Below are 19,375 nucleotides of genomic sequence, written 5' to 3' on the forward strand. Positions count from 1 at the left end.
GCCTAGCTAGAGCAAGGCTCTGCCCGACAGTAAGCTCCTCCTGCACGTAACCGGACCGGTCGCACGGCTGGGTATCCCAGAGCTTGCTGGCAGCTGCAAGTCGCCAAACAAAACGTCGTAGATCTCTTACTCAGACTGGCACCACCGGGCCGGTGTGAGTCCAAACAACCGGTATGCGTACTTCTGGGCGGAGGCACAGATTATTTGTGTCTTCCCAGCGGGTGGTATAGCAGAGATTCTCTGCTTCTCTACAGGTGCTAATCTGCAGAATTTTGGGTAATACATCCTTTCGCATTAGACCCTTTAGCTGACTATGTGAGTGCTCATGTCTTGATAATTTACTTTTTTATTTTTATTTTTATTTTTTTTTTTTTTGTTGTGCAGTCTTTCGCAGATGTGCATGTTGATCATAATGCCTTCTCACTGTGAATAGCTCGCGACACTGAGAAGGGGGTCCGCAGAATAATACCCTCTGTTATGAACTATTATGGCAGGGCTGCATGTCGGAGCAATCACAGTAACCAGATGGGTAGCTAGAACGGAGCGGCCCAGGTGTCAGGCTACCACATGCAGCTTCAAAGCAGTTGCATGGTCTGTCCAAACAGGAGTAGCACCACATTTCACATGGCCACATGGCACGGCTGTACTTTGCCCGAAGCTATCCCCCATTATTGCAATCGGTGTCAGACCTGTCATGTGAAGATGTGAGCCATAGAATGATTCCCTGGAAATGGCACCACTCCAGAGGCAAATCAAGTGAACAAGAAGTTCGCAAGAGGCAAATAAACAAAACCCTTGGCGCAAAGGAGGACCTGGCTACGAACCACGGATGGCTTGTGGCTTATACGAGCCGGCGATATCCGACCTTGCCACTAAGTAGATAGACTAGAAACCTGATTGAAGGACTCCGCAGAGAACAGACTAAGCAGCAACTCGGGCATCCTGGTTCATCCAACATTCCTCGAGGCGTGGGCTTAGCCTTGCAGGCTTGGTCGGGCTATCGCGCCGAAAGAAACACCAACTGGCTTCTATCTGTCTTCCATGGGTTCCCCCTAGCAGGGACGGACGGGGCGAACGAGTGGGTGTGTAGTGCAAAAGCTTAGAGGCCAGATCGATCAGGAGAACCGAAGTCAAATGACAGACGACGTTCCAGAATCCAGCCAGGATGGGAATACGCAAGGGGTGGTAGCCACTAAGATTTTCAAACCCAACGTTCCTTCAGGATCCTTGAGGAACAGGAATACAAAGGTATCATGATGTAGAAAACGAAAAGAGAAGGGAAGGGTGGCAAGAGGCGTAACACAAGTATTACCTTTGCCTCGTTCAGGTGTGCGAGATGAAAGCTCCTGAGTACTGTCTGTGATTTGAATGCTGTACATTCGTTACCCTGCTCTTAATTCGCGCCATCATGACACAGACATTAGTAGCAGTGATGGTGTACCTGAGCGCCGTATAGCATAGTGGCTCTAAATGGATACTGTTCGGATGATCATGTACTATTAGGTAGGAGTAGCGACGGACAACGACGGAGCATAGAAGGAAGTACTGTGTCGTAGGGGGAGTGGATAATGTCTTGATAGGCAGAAAAATGAACTCATCGAACCGACCGCAATGAGGGCTTATCAACATCCCTGCATCTGCAGCCTGATTGGCCCCAGCCCCGGCCGCGTAAATTCGGTGGGTGCGGAGATGATTTTAGTTTTGGCGCCTGCCAGCCCGTGGTTATGGATGCTTCCCTTCTAGTATTAGTTAGTAGTACTTCCGAAAGTTCCCCAATTCTCGCAGGGACCGTTCGGTTAATCAGGAAGAGGGGGTGGGAGTAATTCACTATGAGGTTTAATTCACCTTAGTAGAAGCATATACTGCAGGAGAGCTCTTCGTTGTAGTGTCGATTATTTCCCCTGTAGGTTACACCTTAGCCTAAAGTTAGTAGCAAAATACTAACTTGTCATGATTCGGGCAGAGGCGGGACACGTGGATTATGATAGGCGGCAGCGGACGGATTCCTACTGTGGGATTATACGAGATGCTAAGAGGATAGACTACTACCTTCCATGCAGTGTACATGGATGCCAAGCATGATTCTGATACTCAGGAAATGAGTAGCACAATCAGGATAACATAAAAAGTAAAAAGAAGCAAAAGATTGACTACGAGTTATTAGGTACGTGGGTTTGCCCCCCTACGAGACACTGCCAAGGGAGGGTGTCATGATAGTAGATAAGTACTAGGCAGCGAAACGGTTAGCCGGGGGAAGAAGCAGAGATAAGGTGAGGTACAAAATACACTATGGCCGGAGATAAGGGTGGATTGTTTGGGGCGGGTCTCCACCCCAGAACGGAAACCCTGGGGTCCATGGACCGCTGAAAGCCAAGATAGCACGATAGATAGTCAGAGATAGCGAGAGGCGGGCCTACTGGGCATCACCACATCCCTGAAACCCAGCTCATACACAGGATTAGTTTCTCCGTAGTTAGCTACGTTAGAGGCCATGAATCATGAACTATGCTGGCGGCGAAAGAATACCCATCTCCTTCTTTGTTGCTTTTGAATCACACGATTAACCTATTTGTAGTGGACAGTGGTATTGGTTCGGAAATAAACGAAGTCAGTGGCGTGGAAACCTTAAATGAAGAAAAATGCTACCTTCTTCCGTCACTGATGATGAGGTGATTTCAATCCATTATTTTCCCCGGATCAGGCTGATTTTTCTCGTCAGTCTGCTGTATGACTGCACTCTGCGCTCAGCCAGCTTGGAGTAGATGATGTAGACACTCCTTCATTTTCATTTTTTTTTCCCAAACTCTTTTCCCTTTACACAGCTGAATGAAAAGAAAAATTACCCTGAACACAATAAAAGTAGTTACTGTGTTTTCTTGATAGAATGCGAGTGGATCCAAAGGGGGTTACAACGTGCCATCGTAAGACGCAGCGTCGGGAGCCTAAGCAGAGGAGTTGAGGGAGGGTGGCTTGTTCGGGCTTATCAGTTGTAGTAGTGAATCCCCGATAACCAGTTATCTTGGGGGGCGGTTTAGTGGTGCAGGATGTAATAATCATCCCTAAAGCAAAGAGTAACAGTTAATAATACCTTGCAGAACCACCAATCAGATCCAGTGAGAAGCTTTTCTTGCTCTTAATCAATGAGGTGGTACTAACTCAGTAAGTAACTCGAGGGATCCCCCCGGGCCATGGTCAACTTGGAACGCTCTCACCGATTGGCTCTCCTCCTATTTGTCGCGCACCAGTTTAGCCTTTTCCCCATAGTAGAAAAAGTAAAGTAGCCAGAGCGCATCCGGCTGTTCATGGGCCCAGCTCGAGTCGCAGCAGACTAAGTAGACAACTTACCTACATTGCCTCCACTATCCTGCGGCCTTCCTGCCCATTTAGCTCGGCCACATGGATTGTGTGGTCGATATCAGGCCCGCAACTGGGCCTGCTGAGCTTGTTAAGTGGTTCTTCCCACTGCTCGTGGACCGGGGCCGTAATTACTCCCATGGGTGGATTGGAACTGTCGGGGATTACTGCTGTGACCTATATCGCCCGGTTCTTATTTAAATAATAAAAAAAAACCCCTGCATCCTGGCTAGCAATAAATAATGTCTCAGAGGGAATTTTCTATTTCCCAAATCCCGCTGTTCTACGGAAAAGTAATAAGAAACTCCTGCCGCCCGGTTTCCCCCCTCCAGAGGTGCTAATAGTATTCACCTAAAGCCCTCCCCTACTTATCACTACTGTCTTAGGATTTGAGATAGATTCAGTCGCACGGGCTGCAACCACCACTCACTCGTCATCTCTGGAGTTCCCCTCCTCCCTCCCCACCATACTCTCTCACCTTTACCTCACCCGCCTCGTTATTCTCTCTGCGGTTGCCGGACTGGCTTTAGTGACCACCTTGTTCCTTTTTGTTCTGTCTTGAATCGTTGCAGTTCATTCATTCACCATCTGTATATCACACCTCTGCAGCCATGGAGAAGGATTTCATTGAACCCAAGTCGGAGCCCTCGTTCGGCGACGCTCCTCCTCTCTACGGCGAATCTGAATCGACCAAAGGCAGCGTTGGCCAGCGGATCTGGGATAGTTTCAAGAGAGACCCCAATGCTCGTGCCTCGGCGCATCATGAACCTGGTCATGATGGGAAGACCTTCGACATCGAAAATGCCGCTCAGAATACTGCTAGCTCACCACTGGCACGCAAACTCAAAGGTCGCCATCTTCAGATGATCGCGATTGGTGGTTCAATTGGTATGCATGGTCCCTTGATGCCGAGACTCACGTCATCTGGGCTTCGTCCTTGCTGACTGCATGTGCGCTTTAGGTACTGGTCTTTTTGTCGGATCTGGATCGGTCCTGGCGGCCGGTGGTCCAGCCTCGGTCCTGATCGCATATGCCTTGATCGGCTGCATGCTTTACTGCACAGTGCACGCGCTGGGTGAAATGGCCGTTCTCTTCCCCGTCGCTGGTTCGTTTTCGCATTATTCCACTCGGTTCATCGATCCCGCTTGGGGTTTCGCCATGGGTTGGAATTATCTGCTGCAGTGGCTCGTGACCCTCCCCACCGAAATTGTTGCCGCCTCGTTGACTGTCGACTACTGGGATTCGGGCGTCTCGAATGCTGCCTGGGTCGCTATTTTCTGGACGGTAATTGTGTGCATCAACATGTTCGGTGTTAAGGGTTATGGTGAAGCAGAGTTTGTGTTTTCCATCGTCAAGGTCACCGCCGTAGTTGGCTTCATGTGAGTCTATTGGATTTGCCCCCTCCAGCATTCGTATGCGATGAGGGTTTACTGACTTCATACAGCATTCTCGGTATCATCCTGACTTGTGGCGGTGGGCCCCATGGTGGATACATCGGTGGAAGATACTGGCACGACCCAGGTGCCTTCCACAACGGCTTCAAGGGTCTTTGCAGTGTTTTTGTGAACGCTGCATTTGCGTTTGCTGGTACTGAGCTGGTTGGCCTTGCCGCTGCAGAGACCGCTAATCCCAGAAAATCGCTCCCGACCGCCGTCAAGCAGGTGTTCTGGCGTATCACCCTCTTCTACATTGTGTCTCTGACCTTGGTCGGCCTCCTTGTTCCCTACACCGATTCTCGACTCCTCGATGGATCGTCTAGCGCCGATGCCAAAGCATCCCCATTCGTCATCTCCATTGTGAACGCGGGAATCTCTGGACTGCCGTCTGTGATGAACGTTGTCATCATGATTGCTGTGCTCTCCGTGGGCAATGCAGCTGTCTACGGCTCTTCTAGAACCCTGGCGGCCCTGGCTGAGCAACAGCAGGCCCCGAAATTCTTCGCCTACATCGATCGCAAAGGCCGTCCTCTTCCGGCTCTCATCGTTGCTTCGGCGTTTGGTTTGCTTGGATTCCTGGCCGCTTCCGATAAAGAGGGTGAAGCCTTCACATGGATGATGGCCATCTCGGGTCTCTCCTCCATCTTCACCTGGGGATCAATCTGCCTGTGCCACATTCGCTTCCGTCGCGCTTGGAAATTGCAAGGGCATAGCCTCGATGAGCTGGCTTTCAAGTCCCAGCCTGGTGTGATTGGTTCCTGGATTGGGCTCATTTTCAACTGCCTCGTTCTGATTGCTCAGTTCTGGGTCGGCTTTGCGCCCAGCGGATATGCTGACATGTCAGCCTCTGAATTGGTATCCAACTTCTTCTCCGCCTACCTTGCTGCGCCAGTCGTGTTGGCCTTCTACATCCCCTACAAGCTTTGGTTCAAGACCCCCTTCGTCCGGGCCAAGGACATGGATCTTCAAACCGGTCGTCGCGATCTCGACATCCAAGCGCTCATCGAAGAGGAGAAGGCGGAACAGGCGGCCTGGCCTGCGTGGAAGAAGGTGTGGAAATTCTTCTGCTAAAGCTGGGTTGGGTCACATTTCAAAGGTGTTAGGGCTTGTTTCATGCTTGGGCTATGTTTTCTTCCATCAATTTCCCCTTTTGCGCTTGAATTATGTATGATTATGATCATGCCTCCCTCTTCAGTCTATGTCCACATAAAGTAGCATATTTGATCAGCGCTGAGTCGATGCATCGGGATGGCGAAATGTTCACCAAAAAAAACAAATTGAGAAATTTTTACTCGACGAAGACTGTCATCCTAACTCAGAACCGAATGAAAGTATCTTGACAATGAATAAATTGAGAGCAACTATATGTATGGACTTCCGTGTTTAGAGAAATGATTTTCAAACTCTAAGAATAGAAGCATACCGACTTCAGGTGCCAAAAAAGCAACATGACAGAAGCTGTCGGCAATGCCGTGTTTTGGATCTGCTGCCAGTCTCCGGGCTTGGCGTGTTTGCATCTGGAGAACAACCAGCCACGTTTAAAAATACCTACTGGAAGTATTGACAGCGTCTCTACGCTGTTTGTACATACATACTCTGTACAGGGGAAGATCAGTGGGTGAAGATGTGCCAGATTACTAACGCTTGTCGACCACCAGTTCTCCTCCATTGTGTCTTAGTGGAAGCAATCGTCTTCAGAGCCTTCCTTGCTAGGAAATGATCTGAGGGTTCGGCTCTTTTCCTCTTCCCATTATTTTGGGTTACCGGTGCTGCGATGGGTCTTCCCAAAATTCCCACCAGCCCTAAAGACTAGGAAGCATCAGGCGTGGTTGGGGGAAATCAATCTAAGACAAGCTGTAATCTCTGTAATATCGGTAATATTTCACCGGAGCCCCCAAAAATAGCCACCCGGCAACCACACGTGATGGCTGAGGCGCCAACGGTCTAGTTTCAGGTCGGTAAGGCGTAAATTACGCATGACGGAGAAGCCCAAGAAGAGCCGGGCGAGAAAGTTGCTTTTCCTTCCAAAAGATCTCGGCCAACCTTGAACCTAAGATCCAGTCTCCCCTGTTGTCATCCGTCTAAGTGTCTCATACTGCAACTAACTAACTTCTTCCTCCACCTCCTCTCCCGTTGCAAATTGACCACCTTTATTTTTTCCCTTTTTCAACGCTCCTTCTACTTCTCTCTCTCTCACTTCTGCTTTATCATTGCCTTTTTTCTTTTTTCTCTTCTGCCTCCCTTGTTTTCCACGCTTTCGACTCAATCCACCCCTCTCCTCTCCTCACCACCTAAACGGTCTCCTGTAGCCGCCCTCGCATACCCGTCACCGGGCCTATGTCTCCTCGCAGCCGTTGTGTGCCACTATAGCATCCGTTAGAGGTGGATAACAATCCGGCGCTTGCAAACAGAGCTGGTTTCTCTCCGTTCACTCCAGGCAATTTTACCGGCATTCCTCTAAACAAACGATTTCGGTGGTGCATCGGAAAGTTTACACTAGTTGCCTAGAGTCGGTGACGAACGCCGGCCGTTTCTCCTCAGATTCAATCTCGCTCTCAGCTTGGTCGCGCATCGCTCCAAGCCGGCACCAAGCAATCTTCCCGTTGACGTCAGCTTGCCTGGTTCCTCCTTCAATATGCCTGGTTTCGCGGATTCGTTCTGGACCCCCGACTACGCCACCGGTCTGGGGGTGCTTTACGGGAAACTCCAGCAGGGCGCCGTCGAGAACAAGCAGATCATCACCATTGCATCTATGCGCGCAGATGCGGAGGAACAGTACGGTTTGAAATTGGGGGATATTGCGCCGACCGTGGATCGGGTCACGCCAACGGGTTTCGGAAAAGATGACGGGGCAAGCGTGAGGAAGGTCGGTGCTTTTCCATTCATACGCAAGGTTCTGATTGATGGGATACTGATATTAGGTGTTTTGTTTCTAGGCGTACGAGGGAGTTCGCACCGAGATGGTCGAGGCATCCAAGAACCACCAAAAGATCGCGTCGAACATCCGGGAGCTGGTCGTTAGCCCCTTCAGGCGTTGGTGCGACCAGCACGAGGCCCGAATTCAAAATTCCCACGATGATCTCCAGGCTCGAATTAAAGAACATTCAAAACAGGTGGACCTGGTCAAGAAGCTCCGCAGCCATTATTTCAACAAGTGTCGTGTGGTTGAAGACCTCGAGGAAGAGAACAAACTCGCTTTCCAGGCCCCCGAAACGAGTCCGAAGATTAAGCCCACCCCCAAAATCGTTCTGCCCGAAGAACAGGAGGAGGAAGAGCCGGTGGAGATTGGCGATCGGATCTACCCTCCGGAGGATTTGAAGAGGCTTCTAACACATATGCTGGAAAACATCAAGATTGGCGAGGTCAAGGTGCCGATCATCGGCACATATCAGAACACATCGACCGGTGCAGATATTGTGGAATATACTCAGAAGCACCTGAACGGAACCAGCATCACCTATTCGGAGAGAATTGGGCAGGATCTCGTCGACAATGGCTTTCTCCGCTTGGTCGGCAATATGGGCAGCACCTTCGCGAATAGCTCCAAGATGCGCTATCAGTGGCGCCCCAAGGTGTTCCAGATCACCGGTGTCCCAGAGAAGAAGAAGCCTCTTATGCGCGTAACCTCTGTAGCAACAAGCGAGGACGGCAGTGAGTCTCCGCTGTCTTCTGTTTCTGAGATGCTGGCCGGCTGGAATCCTCTCAACAACCCGTACCCCAACGAGACACCAGCGGAAAAGTTGCGCAGGGAAGCTCGCGAGGCCGATGAACGGTACAAGGCTGCGGTGCGCAAGCTGGACATGATCAGATGCAAGCTCGAGGAAGAGGTTGTTGAAAACCTGCGCTTCATGGAGCAGTGTGAGCTTGACCGCCTCAAGGCAATCAAGGCCGTGATCCTGGATTTCTCCGGCGCCATCAGCAATGTCATTCCCAACCTGCAAAGCACGGTCGACCACATGATGCTTTACCAAGAGACCATCCAGCCGCTAGGCGATCTTCGTTACCTTTTGGAGAACTACCGGACCGGTGGTTTCGTACCTCGTGTGCAGGCGTATGAGAACTATTACGGATCCGTGGAAGGTATGCATCCTCCCGACTGGATATTTTGAAGATTCAGTGTTTGCTAAACCGTTTTAGATCAAAATTTTGGTGTTGACCTCGAAGCGAGAGCTAGAGCCGACCGCAAGCGCGTTCCCATCGTGGTCACCACTCTGCTGACCTACCTGGACAACCGTAAGTTGGCATTACACCCTGTCCCTTTGGAGCGCTTTAAATCTAATTTGGAAAGGCTACCCTGACCTCGAGGGTGACGAGGCACGACGTGCGATCTGGCTGTACGATGTGCCTTTAGCAGCGACACACCACCTCCGTAGCGCATTGAATAACAGCAAAGCGGATTATAACGAAATCCTGGAGAAATATGAAATCCCCATCATTGCGAGTGTTTTGAAACTGTACCTCCTTGAGTTGCCAGGTTCGTGTTTATTCATACCTTTGATTATGGTGCAGGTCTAACAGCTTCCTTAGACTCTTTGGTTTCCTCTCAAGTTTACGAAATTGTCAAGACCATATACTCGACTACTGCTCATGAGACTACGGAAGAGGGCCGCATCAAGGTCCTGCAAAGCACTCTTGGACAACTCCGTCTGAACAACATTGCCACGCTTGACGCTATTATGACCCATTTCACGCGCTTGATTGACCTTACATCTGCCGACGAAACTTATGTCTCTGCACTTGCTCAGACCCTATCTCCCTGCATCCTCCGTCCCCGTACAGAAAGCAGCCTTACGATGAACGAACGGCACAGCTACCGCCTCATCCGCGACCTATTCGCTCACAAGGATGCCATCTTTGGTGAATTGAAACGCCAGTCAAGTGCTCTGGGGATCAGTGGGTCCACCAACCGTCCTCGCGCCATCAGCACGGATGAGAGCAACCGCCGGGCCGCAATGGAGGCCCGGAACCGTGCTATCCTCGACCGTAGCCGTGCCAACAGCCCGGCTCCTCCTCAGAAGCATCGCCGCGACCGTTCCAGCGGCGCTTCGGAGACCAGACGTTTCCCCATCAATGTGACCAGCCCCACTGAAAGACGGACTATCGCCCGCAGCAGCCTGGATGTTCCCATCAAAACCGAATCTCCCACCGCCGCGGAGCAGATGACAAGCGTGAACATCAACGGTCCTGAGTCCACCACCAACGGCGCATTGAGCGAATCTCCTGTCTCCGCTGCGGCCAGCGCAAGCCCCTCATCGGGTAGTGCCAGTCCTCCCCCGGCCCCTGAATCGGACGCTTCCGTGACCCCAACCACAACTCCCACCCAAGATACCGAGAAGCGCTCATCAACAATCTCCCGGTCTAGCGTTTCCTACACTCGCAAACCCGGCCTCGGAAACCGTTCCAGCTTTCCGACTGTCGCAAGCACGGAGAGCGGCACAGACAGCAAGCGCAGCAGTCTAGCCGAGACCGAGCCGAAAGGCGTCACATTGGAAGACAAGCCAATGGACGATGACTAGATGTGTCCATGACTTATAGAAGCCTCTAACCTGTTCTCCTACTAAGACAGGAGCAGACAGTGACAGGCTCAGAAAAGAATGTTTGTTATCTTATCATATCCTCTTTTTCTTGCAAGGAAACGAACGATGACGCTGCTACCACAACTTCCCGGGGAATACAAGACAAGGCAAAAGAGAATGCTACAGCAGCCTACCAATACCAAGGGTACCTACCGCTTAGCATCGCTGACTTTTCGTACAATGTGAGCCTTGATCCTTGGACCAGCCCTTATACACATAACACAACACGACAAACACCCTCTCAACCTAAAGCAGGTCTTATTGCTTGAGAATGGCATCTTGTGTCTGTGTGTGATCTTGTGTTTTCGTTGGCGGCAGTCCTGTCAATTGTTAGTTTCGCCTTTTGTCATCAGCTATTCATCTACCTATCTATCCATCTATATCTATATGCCTCTCCTTCATTTCTTTTCCACATACCCAACATCTTTGTTGTCCCTCCTGTTCACTTTTGTGTTATCTTTTCTGTGGCCATTGTATGTTATGTATGCATAGCTGTCTATTCTGTATTTTTTTCATTATCGATTTGAGTTGCTTTTTCTGCTCTCTATAAGCGATATCATTCAATACTTGCTGTGGATTCCTACCGCCCAGTTCATTGTATAGCATCATATCATATCATCTCATATCACGACACTTGCAGAGTCAATGATGCCCTTTGATTCGAGCATCGTGTAGAAAATCTACGTTCTGCATCCTACTTCGTCTTTTCTTGTGCGTAATGGTATTCATTTTGTTGTAAGCTATATCATTATCATTCACTAGTTGTATGTATGTAACGCCGTATGCCAATGCGGGGAGTATCGCTAAGAGGATATATGCATATGGATCTGTCTATCCAACGCCAAGAGAATGGACCAACTGCCTGCAGAAGACATTCAAAAATGCAAGCACGCTGGGTTTTGTACAGAAAAAGGGACATAGAGAACGTGTTTACAACCCTTGGCCGGTGAGCAGCCTTCTGAGGATACCCTCTCCCGCTCCGGTAAGTTGTGTCTCAATCTCCTTTTGAGACACGAAACAAACCAGGCTCTGCTCATCCAAGGCTTTGCTGGGTGTCATCGGCCCGTGGAGCTTGGAAGGACTGCGTCGCAGATCTGACCCGCCAGCGACTGTGCCACCACGACCGCGGCCTTGATATTCACCCACAAGACCCATCGTCTCCAGGTTGCTGAGCACGTCCTTGAATTCGGTAGATGTAAGAGGGTGTAGGATATTGTCTTGCCGACACAAGGTACAATATGTGTCGTACACTTGCTTGATCGTCGGCGGCAAATGCTTGGTCTTGGATGGTGTGCCTGGAAATTCACCTTGCCGCCGCTTCCGGTCCAGGGCAATCAAGGCACAGATGGCTGCCTTCTGCTGAAGGTTGAGCCCCTGTAGTCGCTGAACTGTCCCTTGTCCGAATGCCGCCGAAGTGATACGCGCAACATGAGCAATGCTGGCTCGCGGCGCTGTGATAGCTGTATAAGATAATGCAGGGGTCTGTTTAGGTGAAGAAGATTTTGACGATGAGGAAAGATTGTTGTTCTCAACAAGGATTGTTTTGGATGGACTCTCGGGGTTGGCATTTTGTGCCTCGAGCTTTTTGAGAGCTTCTTGTTCAATAAGATCAATGGCACGCTTAACCAATTCGAACGCCTTCCGTAGATCGCCAGTCTGCGATGCCACCTTCTTCGAGCACAGTTGAATAGCTGCTGGTTGAACAAAAGGAACAAAATTGGGGTCCACAGTTTGACCTTCAGGAAGTAAAGAGCGAAGACGATTGGTGATTACGCTGGCAATCTGGCCAGCATTGTAGGGCAAAAAGGGAAGCAAACGAGGCTTCAAGTTCTTGGCCTTCAATTGCGGGAGTGATCGATCAGTTAGGTCTAGCGCATTGGCAATACCAATGAGCATGAGTCTAGACTTTTCCTGCAACGACCACTCAAACAAAGACTGAAGGATACCGGAATCCGCGGTGAGGAGGTGATCGATCTCGTCCAGAGTGACTAGAAACAGATCGTCATTCTCGTCGGATGTGAACATCAGTCGTAGCCGATCTGGTTCACTCTTCTTGAAAACATCATGGTCGTTGCAGAGATCGCCGATAAGCCTGCTGTAGACGTCACGAGCACCTCGCATACTCGCGCAATTGAGGTGTGCGATTTTGAGAGACTTCAAGTCCATGTCGTGACACACTTCCTGAACCAAGGCACTCTTTCCAGTACCCGGGGGACCACTGACATACAGACAACCACCTTTGCCCGAATCAACCCCATCTTGTATAAACGAGGTCAATTTCTCCCGTTCGGTATCCCGACCCACTATCCGAGTCGAAGTTGCTCCGCGCGCAAACATTTGCCTTGCTTCGGAGTATATGGTTTGCGTGGTGGTTGGCGTCGATATGTGTCGAGGTGTGCGCGGGGTCATTGATTTCCCGCCGATCTGAACGCGGTGTTTCGGTGTTGTCGGAGGAGGGGAATCAAGTGCATCGCGGAACCTTGATTTCGAAGGTGTCTTGAGCTCAACTGGCGTCGAGTTTTCGTCTAGATCAATCAGTCTTAGTTCAACAGCAAAATCAGGGGAGAACTCCAACCATTGACCGGATCTGTAGCATGGCTGCGCTTAACCGGTGATATGGCCGTCTTGCCAACCTGCACTGTACGCTTTGTCTGTCCACTTTCGACCAAGTCATTCTTTGGTTCTTCCTGGGGCTCTTCTTGAATAGTGGTGCCATTGCCGTTTCTCGTCCGTGACCGAAGTTGGCGCGGTTGGGGTGCAGGAGGCTCGCTGCCTTCACGGACGCGAGGTTGTTGTGTCCGGCGTCTGCTTGCTCGACGCACTGGTAATGATGGAACTGATAGAGTGGGATGTTAGCTATACGATCTGAACTGAATCGCAAAGGGACTTGATGAGATCGAAGTCGTACCTTCCGGTTCGATAGCACCTCGCTGGCGCTTACCGAGGACCGAAGCAGCCATGATATGATAGGTCCGATGGTAACTGGCAAGAGCAACCGACTTATATAAGATGAGAAGGAGATAGATGATCAATGATGAAAGGGAAGGAGCGGGTATTGGGGAGAATGTTAGAGCAGTCGTAGTAGTTGGAGTGGAGGTAACACTACTTAGTAGTATCCACGATGATCTTCCCAAGGAGGCATAATTAAAAAGACGCGTCGAGCTAAGGAGAGCGCGTCACGCGTGGCTTGATCTTATCACGTGATAAGAAGCGAGGCTGACGCGCTTCGGCCAGTCACGTTTTTTCCCGCGGGGTTCTGCTCAGCTGCCCAGGCCTGACTTCTCAGGCGCGAAAGCCACAGGGTCGGACCGCGTGATTATCCGCCTGTTCATCGGATGCTGTGAAGTGCGTCACCAATTCTACCTGACGGATAGCACCCGAGTATTGACACCACGCATCCTGGTTGTTTGTGCTGCATTCCCTTGCACAACTTTCTGGTTTACCGGTGCGGAGTCTTCCCAAAGATCTCCCCTCTAGTGTTCTTCAACTCATACTCATCTATCTGGATCTATCTCAACTTCATTCCTCCATCTTCATTGATCACCGCCTAGCACTGACATTACTGTTTGCAGCTGTTTGCATCACATTGCCTGCCAGCGACCTTTCTGTTGGGATTCTTGCTGCATACACCCTCCTCCCATCACGGCGATCTCTTGTTTCCCCTCATATTTCTTTCTTCGTCTCATCCTTAGACCCACCCCAGTGCCGTGCGCCCGCCATGGAAGGCGACGTGGTAGCACAGTTCACTGAAATCACCGGCTCAAAGCCGGAGCTGGCTACCCAGTATCTGCAGCTGACTGATTTCAATATTGAGCAGGCCGTACAGCTTTTCTTCGAGAATGGCGGTGCGCCACTGACTGATGATCCCTTACCGTCGGCCTCCACGCCACAGCGAGCTTCTCATGCTGGCGGCTATGGAAATGAGTCTGGGGTAGTCAATGTTGACTCCGATGACGACGTCACAATAGACGAGTCTCGCTCTGCGCCTCGGAATCACCCATCGCACGACGCTGTGTTTGAAGACGATGCAGCTATGGCCCGTCGCCTCCAAGAAGAGATGTACGGCGGAGGAGATGCTGAAGAGAACGTGCGTGCGCCGATGGCCCGTACAACAGAAACCTTGGTGGGGCCTGAAGCGGACTTTGACGACGGTGATATGCATGCCAGCATATTGGGTCAACTGCGCGCGCGCCAGCAGCGAAACAGTCAGCACTTCACCTTGCCCTTCCATTTCTAGTCTTGTCCAGTCACAGCTGACTTTGCTTCTTCTTAGACCGACCGGGCATTTTCAACCAACGAGACACATCGATATGGTCTGGAGAGGACGATACCTCGGAACGTGAACGTTTGGCCGCAGCGACTGGAGGAGCTTCCGAGGCGTCGAATAAGTCTAATATGTTGGCTGAGATGTACCGCCCCCCTTTCGAGATCATGTCCAGACTTCCGTGGGATGTCGCTCGTCAGGAAGGTCGCGACAATGAGAAGTGGTTGATGGTCAATATCCAGGACCCTTCAGTCTTTGATTGCCAGGTTCTGAACAGAGACCTCTGGAAGGATGCGGGTGTGAGAGACACCGTTAAGGAGCATTTTATTTTCATGCAATATTCCAAGGACGACCCTCGCGCGGGACCGTATCTGCAGTACTACTTTCAGGCGAGCGACGTCTCAGATAATTATCCCCACATTGCGATTGTTGACCCCCGGACTGGAGAGCAGATGAAGGTCTGGTCGGGGCCTCCCGTGATCAAGGCATCGGACTTTCTGATGCAACTCCACGAGTTCCTCGATCGATACAGTCTGAAGCACAACGTGAGAAATCCCGTGGCGAAGCGGAAGCCGGAGAAGAAGGAGAAGAGTATCGATGCGATGACCGAAGAAGAGATGATGGAGATGGCAATGAGAAACAGTCTAGGGGATGAGACGTCGCAAGGCCCGAAGATGGAGGATCCCGACGATCTCACCCGCAGCACCGACGATGTGAAGGGTAAGGGACGGGCTGAAGATGTTGGAATGGAAGAGGCCGAACAACCTGAACAGAGCGCCTTCTTGTCCATTCCGGACAATCGACCCCACACAGAGCCCCCTGCCGATCCTGCCACAACCACGCGCATTCAGTTCCGACACCCGTCGGGGCGAGTGATTCGGCGTTTCGCTTTGACGGATCCTGTCCAGCGGATCTACGAATGGCTCAAGGCTGATCCTCCCTTGGCTGATAAAGCTGGCGTGGAGTTTGAGCTGAATGCCATGGGCCGCAATCTGATTGACTCGTTGGATCAGACCGTCGCCGATGCTGGACTGAAGAATGGAACGGTCATGATAGGCTATGTTGAGGAATAGACTGGGATCTGACACTTGAGGAGAGAGTCGGAGATGTCCAGGACGGGGACCTAAGGAGCAGTCAGGACTGCGGCCTCTTGCTCTTGGGGTCAATTTGCTGCTCTGCGGGATGGATGTTTGTTTAACACGGATGAGCATCTCCCTGGGAAGCAAATCGCCGACATCAGGACACCTGAATGGCTCTTTCCAATCATGTACATCCGGTCATACTTGATCGAGTAATTGTCCTCTATATCTGCGAGTCTGCATAAAGAGGAGATCTAATGGCTTCATGAGAAAGAAATCTAAGAAGAATCACACAATCACCCTTGATATCCCTTTCTACTTTAGAGCAGTTCCCTCCTTTGTTACAGCGTCCACAGTAAGTAGATAAGTACCAGAGTAGGCAATTCCTCTATTCACCGCCTGCCCAAGACAGGTTCCAAGAGATGGTGGGGGGGCTTTTTTTAAAACCAAAGCAGCTTGACCGCCCGGCCAGAGACGACCCCGCGTTGCTCCCCAATCAAGCAATCAATCAGTGGCCGGTATTCGGGCGGGTATTTTTGGTAATCGCCGGTTCCTGTTCCTGGTTTCGTGGTTCCAACTTGTCTCCAATTGTCATTGTTATTGTTGTTGTTGTTGTTGTTGTTCTGCTGCTTCTGCTTCTGCTTCTTCTTGACATGCAAGGGAATCAATTCTCTCCCTCCCATTTCTTCCATCTATTCTCATCTGCCTAGCTTATGTCGCCTCCCCATCTTTCAGCCCTTGCGCCCGGTTTCCTTTCCCTTTCAAATCACGCAAGGATCGGTGGCTGTACCCATTCTTCCTCCTCTTTGCCCCCCTCCTCCGCCCCCCTCGGAGACACACAGACACTCCAGCCAGCAAACTGTCGGTTGCCGGTTGTCATCCCTAAAACAATCATAGTCGAGCGTCAGCTTTTTCGCCCGATGCATTCTGCCGAAATTCTAATTAGCATCTCTCCTTGAACCGCAATCATTGATTGATTGATTGATCCCTATCTATTCCGGCAATTCAATGTCTCCTTTCTTTACCTGTTTCCTATCTAAGCCCTACCTCCACCTCCTAGCCTAGCTTAGGCGATAGGTATGTCGCCCTTGATCCTCCACAACCGCCCCCGGCGAAGCTGCCTTCCCATACTCTTATTTCTTATATGTTCTCGGTCTTCCACGCATATGGTACTCGCATACCACAGACATCATCATCATCATCGCTCGTTCATGACAGACGCTGATTGTCACTTGCAAGTGTTGCAGAACCGGGCGAGATAATTGATCTCTACATCCTTTTCCGCCCGCGGTTTAGTTACAGCCAAGATGGAAGGCCTAGTGGATCCAGAGACGATCTACATGAAGCAGAGCTGCATCGGTACGTACTCGGGCATGGTGTGATTCATCTTGCCGCGCATTCAGGCTCTCCTAACTCAGTCATACCGTTACAGGCGGCGGGAGCTTCGGACGAGTCTATAAAGGGTATGTATGCTCAGGCACCTCCCTCATCTCGCTCTGATTGCGCCCTATGCATGAGGTCTTCATCGGCTTACACTGCCATTATTTGCAGCGTTGATAAGCGTACCGGTGCCTCTGTTGCTATCAAGATCATCGATGTCGAGAATGCCGAAGATGAGGTGGAAGATATCATCCAAGAAATTGCCATCTTGTCGGAACTCAATTCTCCTTATGTCACTCGATACCATGGTTCCTTCTTGAAGGGATCCAGTCTATGGATCATCATGGAGTTCTGTTCCGGTGGCAGTTGCTCCGACTTGATGCGTCCGGGAACCATCCCAGAGGAGTATATCATGATCATCATAAGAGAGCTACTCAGAGGGCTGGACTATCTACATAGCGATAAGAAGCTGCACCGGGATGTCAAAGGTACCACCTGATCCCGCTCGACCTAACCCCGCTTAATGGAGACTAATGTCGGCGCCAGCTGCAAACATCCTGCTTACCTCGAACGGCCAAGTGAAATTGGCTGATTTTGGAGTTTCCAGTCAACTGTCAGCCACAATGACTAAAAAGAATACTTTCGTGGGTACCCCATTTTGGATGGCCCCGGAGGTGATCAAGCAATCCGGATACGACTACAAGGCCGATATCTGGTCTCTCGGAATCACTGCAATTGAACTGGCCAACGGAGAGCCTCCTTACTCGGACATCCACCCCATGAAGGTGTTATTCTTGATTCCCAAGAACCCCCCACCTGTCTTGCAAGGCGATTATAGTAAAGCGTTCAAAAACTTTGTGGAACTTTGTTTGAGACGAGATCCCAGGGAGCGGCCATCCGCCAGAGAGCTGCTCGAGCATCCGTTCATTAAGAGAGCAAAGAAGACGACCTACCTGACCGAGCTAATTGAACGCTACGAGCGCTGGAACGCCATCCATGGTAATAGGGGGGCTGATGATGAAGACATTCAGGAGCCTCCACCCAAGACGCCTTCCCCTGAGGAAGAAGACGATTTGTGGGACTTTGGCACCGTGCGGCCGGCAGGGAGAGCACCCCCTCTCAAGGCGATGAAAGAAGCGGACATGAACGCGAGAAGCCATGAAGCCAATGAGTGGAACATGAAAGACGAGCACCGTCGGGACATTTTACGACCAAAGAGCAATATGCCTCCTACACCCCTGCAGACGAAAAACGTGCCTAGCGCTATGCCCAAGCCTCTGTCGCCCACCAAGGTTCCCTTGCCACCTTCACCTATCAAACAATCATCGGATGTCCCACCTCAGACACCTTCACACCTACAACAGCCAGTCTCACGTCAGCCAAAAGGGAGTCCTGGTAGTGACTATGACAGAGCTCTGCAACAAGCTTTGGCTGAGGATCTGAGCTTCCTCCAGCTTGATCGCTCCCCAGGGCCTTCGACAGCTTTCTCGCAAGGGCGGGGTGCTCCCCCAGGTTTACAAGGATATCAGAAGGCTCCGCAGTCACACCTGCCGGAGGTTCCATCGTATCAAGGACGCCTGCCAGATCCACCGGCCTCAAACCTCGCGAACCAGAACGTTAGACCTGCCAAAGAAGCATATCCACAGCGTCCAATATACGCACAGCCACAAACACGGCTCCCTCCAGCACCAAAGCATATGTCACCGCCATCTCAGCCCCAACGGCCGCAGCAAGCGTTGCCACATGGCCCTCGACCTTCATCCATGAGGCCCGATCCTCTCCAGCTCAATACCACAACCGATGCGGCCCTCGATGACAGAGCACGGGAGCGGGAGGCGATCCAGGGCCAGACCCAGACGCCCCCTTCGAACGAGATCACAGCTCTAAATAGCGTGATACTACCTGCTCTCAAAGCGGCCATTCGTCGCCGGACGCGGCGCTTGGAGCTCATTTCACCTAACGCAACGAGGGATGCTAACGGCAACATTAGCGAATATCAAACACGTGAGGAGTATGTCCATGGAATGATGGAAAACCTGGTGGGCGATATCTACGGCATGTTTACGAAGCTTGAACGCTGGGACAACGAGGCACCCGTGGGAATGGGCGCTCAAGTGACCTCGTTCTTAGAGGGATTTCTAGAAGAGATCCTTGTCCGAGTTGAGCCTTCTGACTCAGATTCGAACCCAGGCAGGGCTTAAGTGTTGCCCCAGTTTATACTCGAGCATAGCACGAGTGACTGGCCAGATTTGCCTCTTGAAACCTGGGCTAGTATGACAGTTTACC

The 19,375-nt window shown here is 51.1% G+C and overlaps 5 protein-coding genes across 5 annotated transcripts; 4 read left to right on the forward strand and 1 right to left on the reverse strand.

The window, feature by feature from the left end:
- The first annotated feature begins 3,596 nt into the window (after positions 1-3,596).
- Positions 3,597-6,259, forward strand: BDQ94DRAFT_152062 (amino acid permease GAP1). The gene is made up of 4 exons (XM_026767880.1): positions 3,597-4,242; positions 4,316-4,733; positions 4,799-6,157; positions 6,209-6,259. The coding sequence occupies exons 1-3, from the start codon at positions 3,966-3,968 to the stop codon at positions 5,859-5,861; spliced, it is 1,758 nt and encodes a 585-aa protein (XP_026621506.1). The 5' UTR covers positions 3,597-3,965; the 3' UTR covers positions 5,862-6,157; positions 6,209-6,259.
- Positions 6,260-7,370: 1,111 nt separating this feature from the next.
- BDQ94DRAFT_98008 (GTPase-activating protein RGD2) lies at positions 7,371-10,563 on the forward strand. Its single transcript, XM_026776972.1, has 5 exons — positions 7,371-7,656; positions 7,727-8,870; positions 8,928-9,023; positions 9,079-9,264; positions 9,318-10,563. The coding sequence occupies exons 1-5, from the start codon at positions 7,426-7,428 to the stop codon at positions 10,304-10,306; spliced, it is 2,646 nt and encodes an 881-aa protein (XP_026621507.1). The 5' UTR covers positions 7,371-7,425; the 3' UTR covers positions 10,307-10,563.
- Positions 10,564-11,123: 560 nt separating this feature from the next.
- BDQ94DRAFT_152066 (AAA family ATPase CDC6) lies at positions 11,124-13,477 on the reverse strand. Its single transcript, XM_026767881.1, has 3 exons — positions 13,275-13,477; positions 12,942-13,202; positions 11,124-12,891 (listed from the first exon to the last, which is right to left on the reverse strand). Exons 1-3 carry the CDS (start codon positions 13,324-13,326, stop codon positions 11,297-11,299), a joined length of 1,908 nt encoding a protein of 635 aa, XP_026621508.1. The 5' UTR covers positions 13,327-13,477; the 3' UTR covers positions 11,124-11,296.
- A 265-nt stretch (positions 13,478-13,742) lies between these two features.
- On the forward strand, positions 13,743-16,096 carry BDQ94DRAFT_98015 (DNA-protein crosslink repair co-factor UBX5). The gene is made up of 2 exons (XM_026776973.1): positions 13,743-14,571; positions 14,640-16,096. The coding sequence occupies exons 1-2, from the start codon at positions 14,085-14,087 to the stop codon at positions 15,701-15,703; spliced, it is 1,551 nt and encodes a 516-aa protein (XP_026621509.1). The 5' UTR covers positions 13,743-14,084; the 3' UTR covers positions 15,704-16,096.
- A 920-nt stretch (positions 16,097-17,016) lies between these two features.
- Positions 17,017-19,290, forward strand: BDQ94DRAFT_174766 (putative Ste20-like serine/threonine protein kinase; the record flags this gene model as incomplete). The annotated part of the gene is made up of 4 exons (XM_026772399.1): positions 17,017-17,068; positions 17,142-17,172; positions 17,261-17,577; positions 17,636-19,290. 4 exons carry the CDS (start codon positions 17,017-17,019, stop codon positions 19,288-19,290), a joined length of 2,055 nt encoding a protein of 684 aa, XP_026621510.1.
- Positions 19,291-19,375: the final 85 nt, after the last annotated feature.

This window comes from Aspergillus welwitschiae (genome assembly GCF_003344945.1).
Source record: "Aspergillus welwitschiae strain CBS 139.54b unplaced genomic scaffold BDQ94scaffold_45, whole genome shotgun sequence".
Lineage (NCBI taxonomy): Eukaryota > Fungi > Ascomycota > Eurotiomycetes > Eurotiales > Aspergillaceae > Aspergillus > Aspergillus welwitschiae.

Bases quoted from the DNA above. Each gene is read 5' to 3' on its own strand.
- BDQ94DRAFT_152062 (XM_026767880.1), top strand. From the start codon at position 3,966: ATGGAGAAGGATTTCATTGAACCCAAGTCGGAGCCCTCGTTCGGCGAC. The intron at 4,243-4,315 runs GTATGCATGGTC...TGTGCGCTTTAG, and splicing joins CGCGATTGGTGGTTCAATTG to GTACTGGTCTTTTTGTCGGA. The intron at 4,734-4,798 runs GTGAGTCTATTG...GACTTCATACAG, and splicing joins ACCGCCGTAGTTGGCTTCAT to CATTCTCGGTATCATCCTGA.
- BDQ94DRAFT_98008 (XM_026776972.1), top strand. From the start codon at position 7,426: ATGCCTGGTTTCGCGGATTCGTTCTGGACCCCCGACTACGCCACCGGT. The intron at 7,657-7,726 runs GTCGGTGCTTTT...TTTTGTTTCTAG, and splicing joins ACGGGGCAAGCGTGAGGAAG to GCGTACGAGGGAGTTCGCAC. The intron at 9,024-9,078 runs GTAAGTTGGCAT...TAATTTGGAAAG, and splicing joins GCTGACCTACCTGGACAACC to GCTACCCTGACCTCGAGGGT.
- BDQ94DRAFT_152066 (XM_026767881.1), bottom strand. From the start codon at position 13,326: ATGGCTGCTTCGGTCCTCGGTAAGCGCCAGCGAGGTGCTATCGAACCG. The intron at 13,203-13,274 runs GTACGACTTCGA...CCACTCTATCAG, and splicing joins AGGTGCTATCGAACCGGAAG to TTCCATCATTACCAGTGCGT. The intron at 12,892-12,941 runs GTTGGAGTTCTC...TGATTGATCTAG, and splicing joins TGCTACAGATCCGGTCAATG to ACGAAAACTCGACGCCAGTT.
- BDQ94DRAFT_98015 (XM_026776973.1), top strand. From the start codon at position 14,085: ATGGAAGGCGACGTGGTAGCACAGTTCACTGAAATCACCGGCTCAAAG. The intron at 14,572-14,639 runs GTCAGCACTTCA...GCTTCTTCTTAG, and splicing joins CGCGCGCCAGCAGCGAAACA to ACCGACCGGGCATTTTCAAC.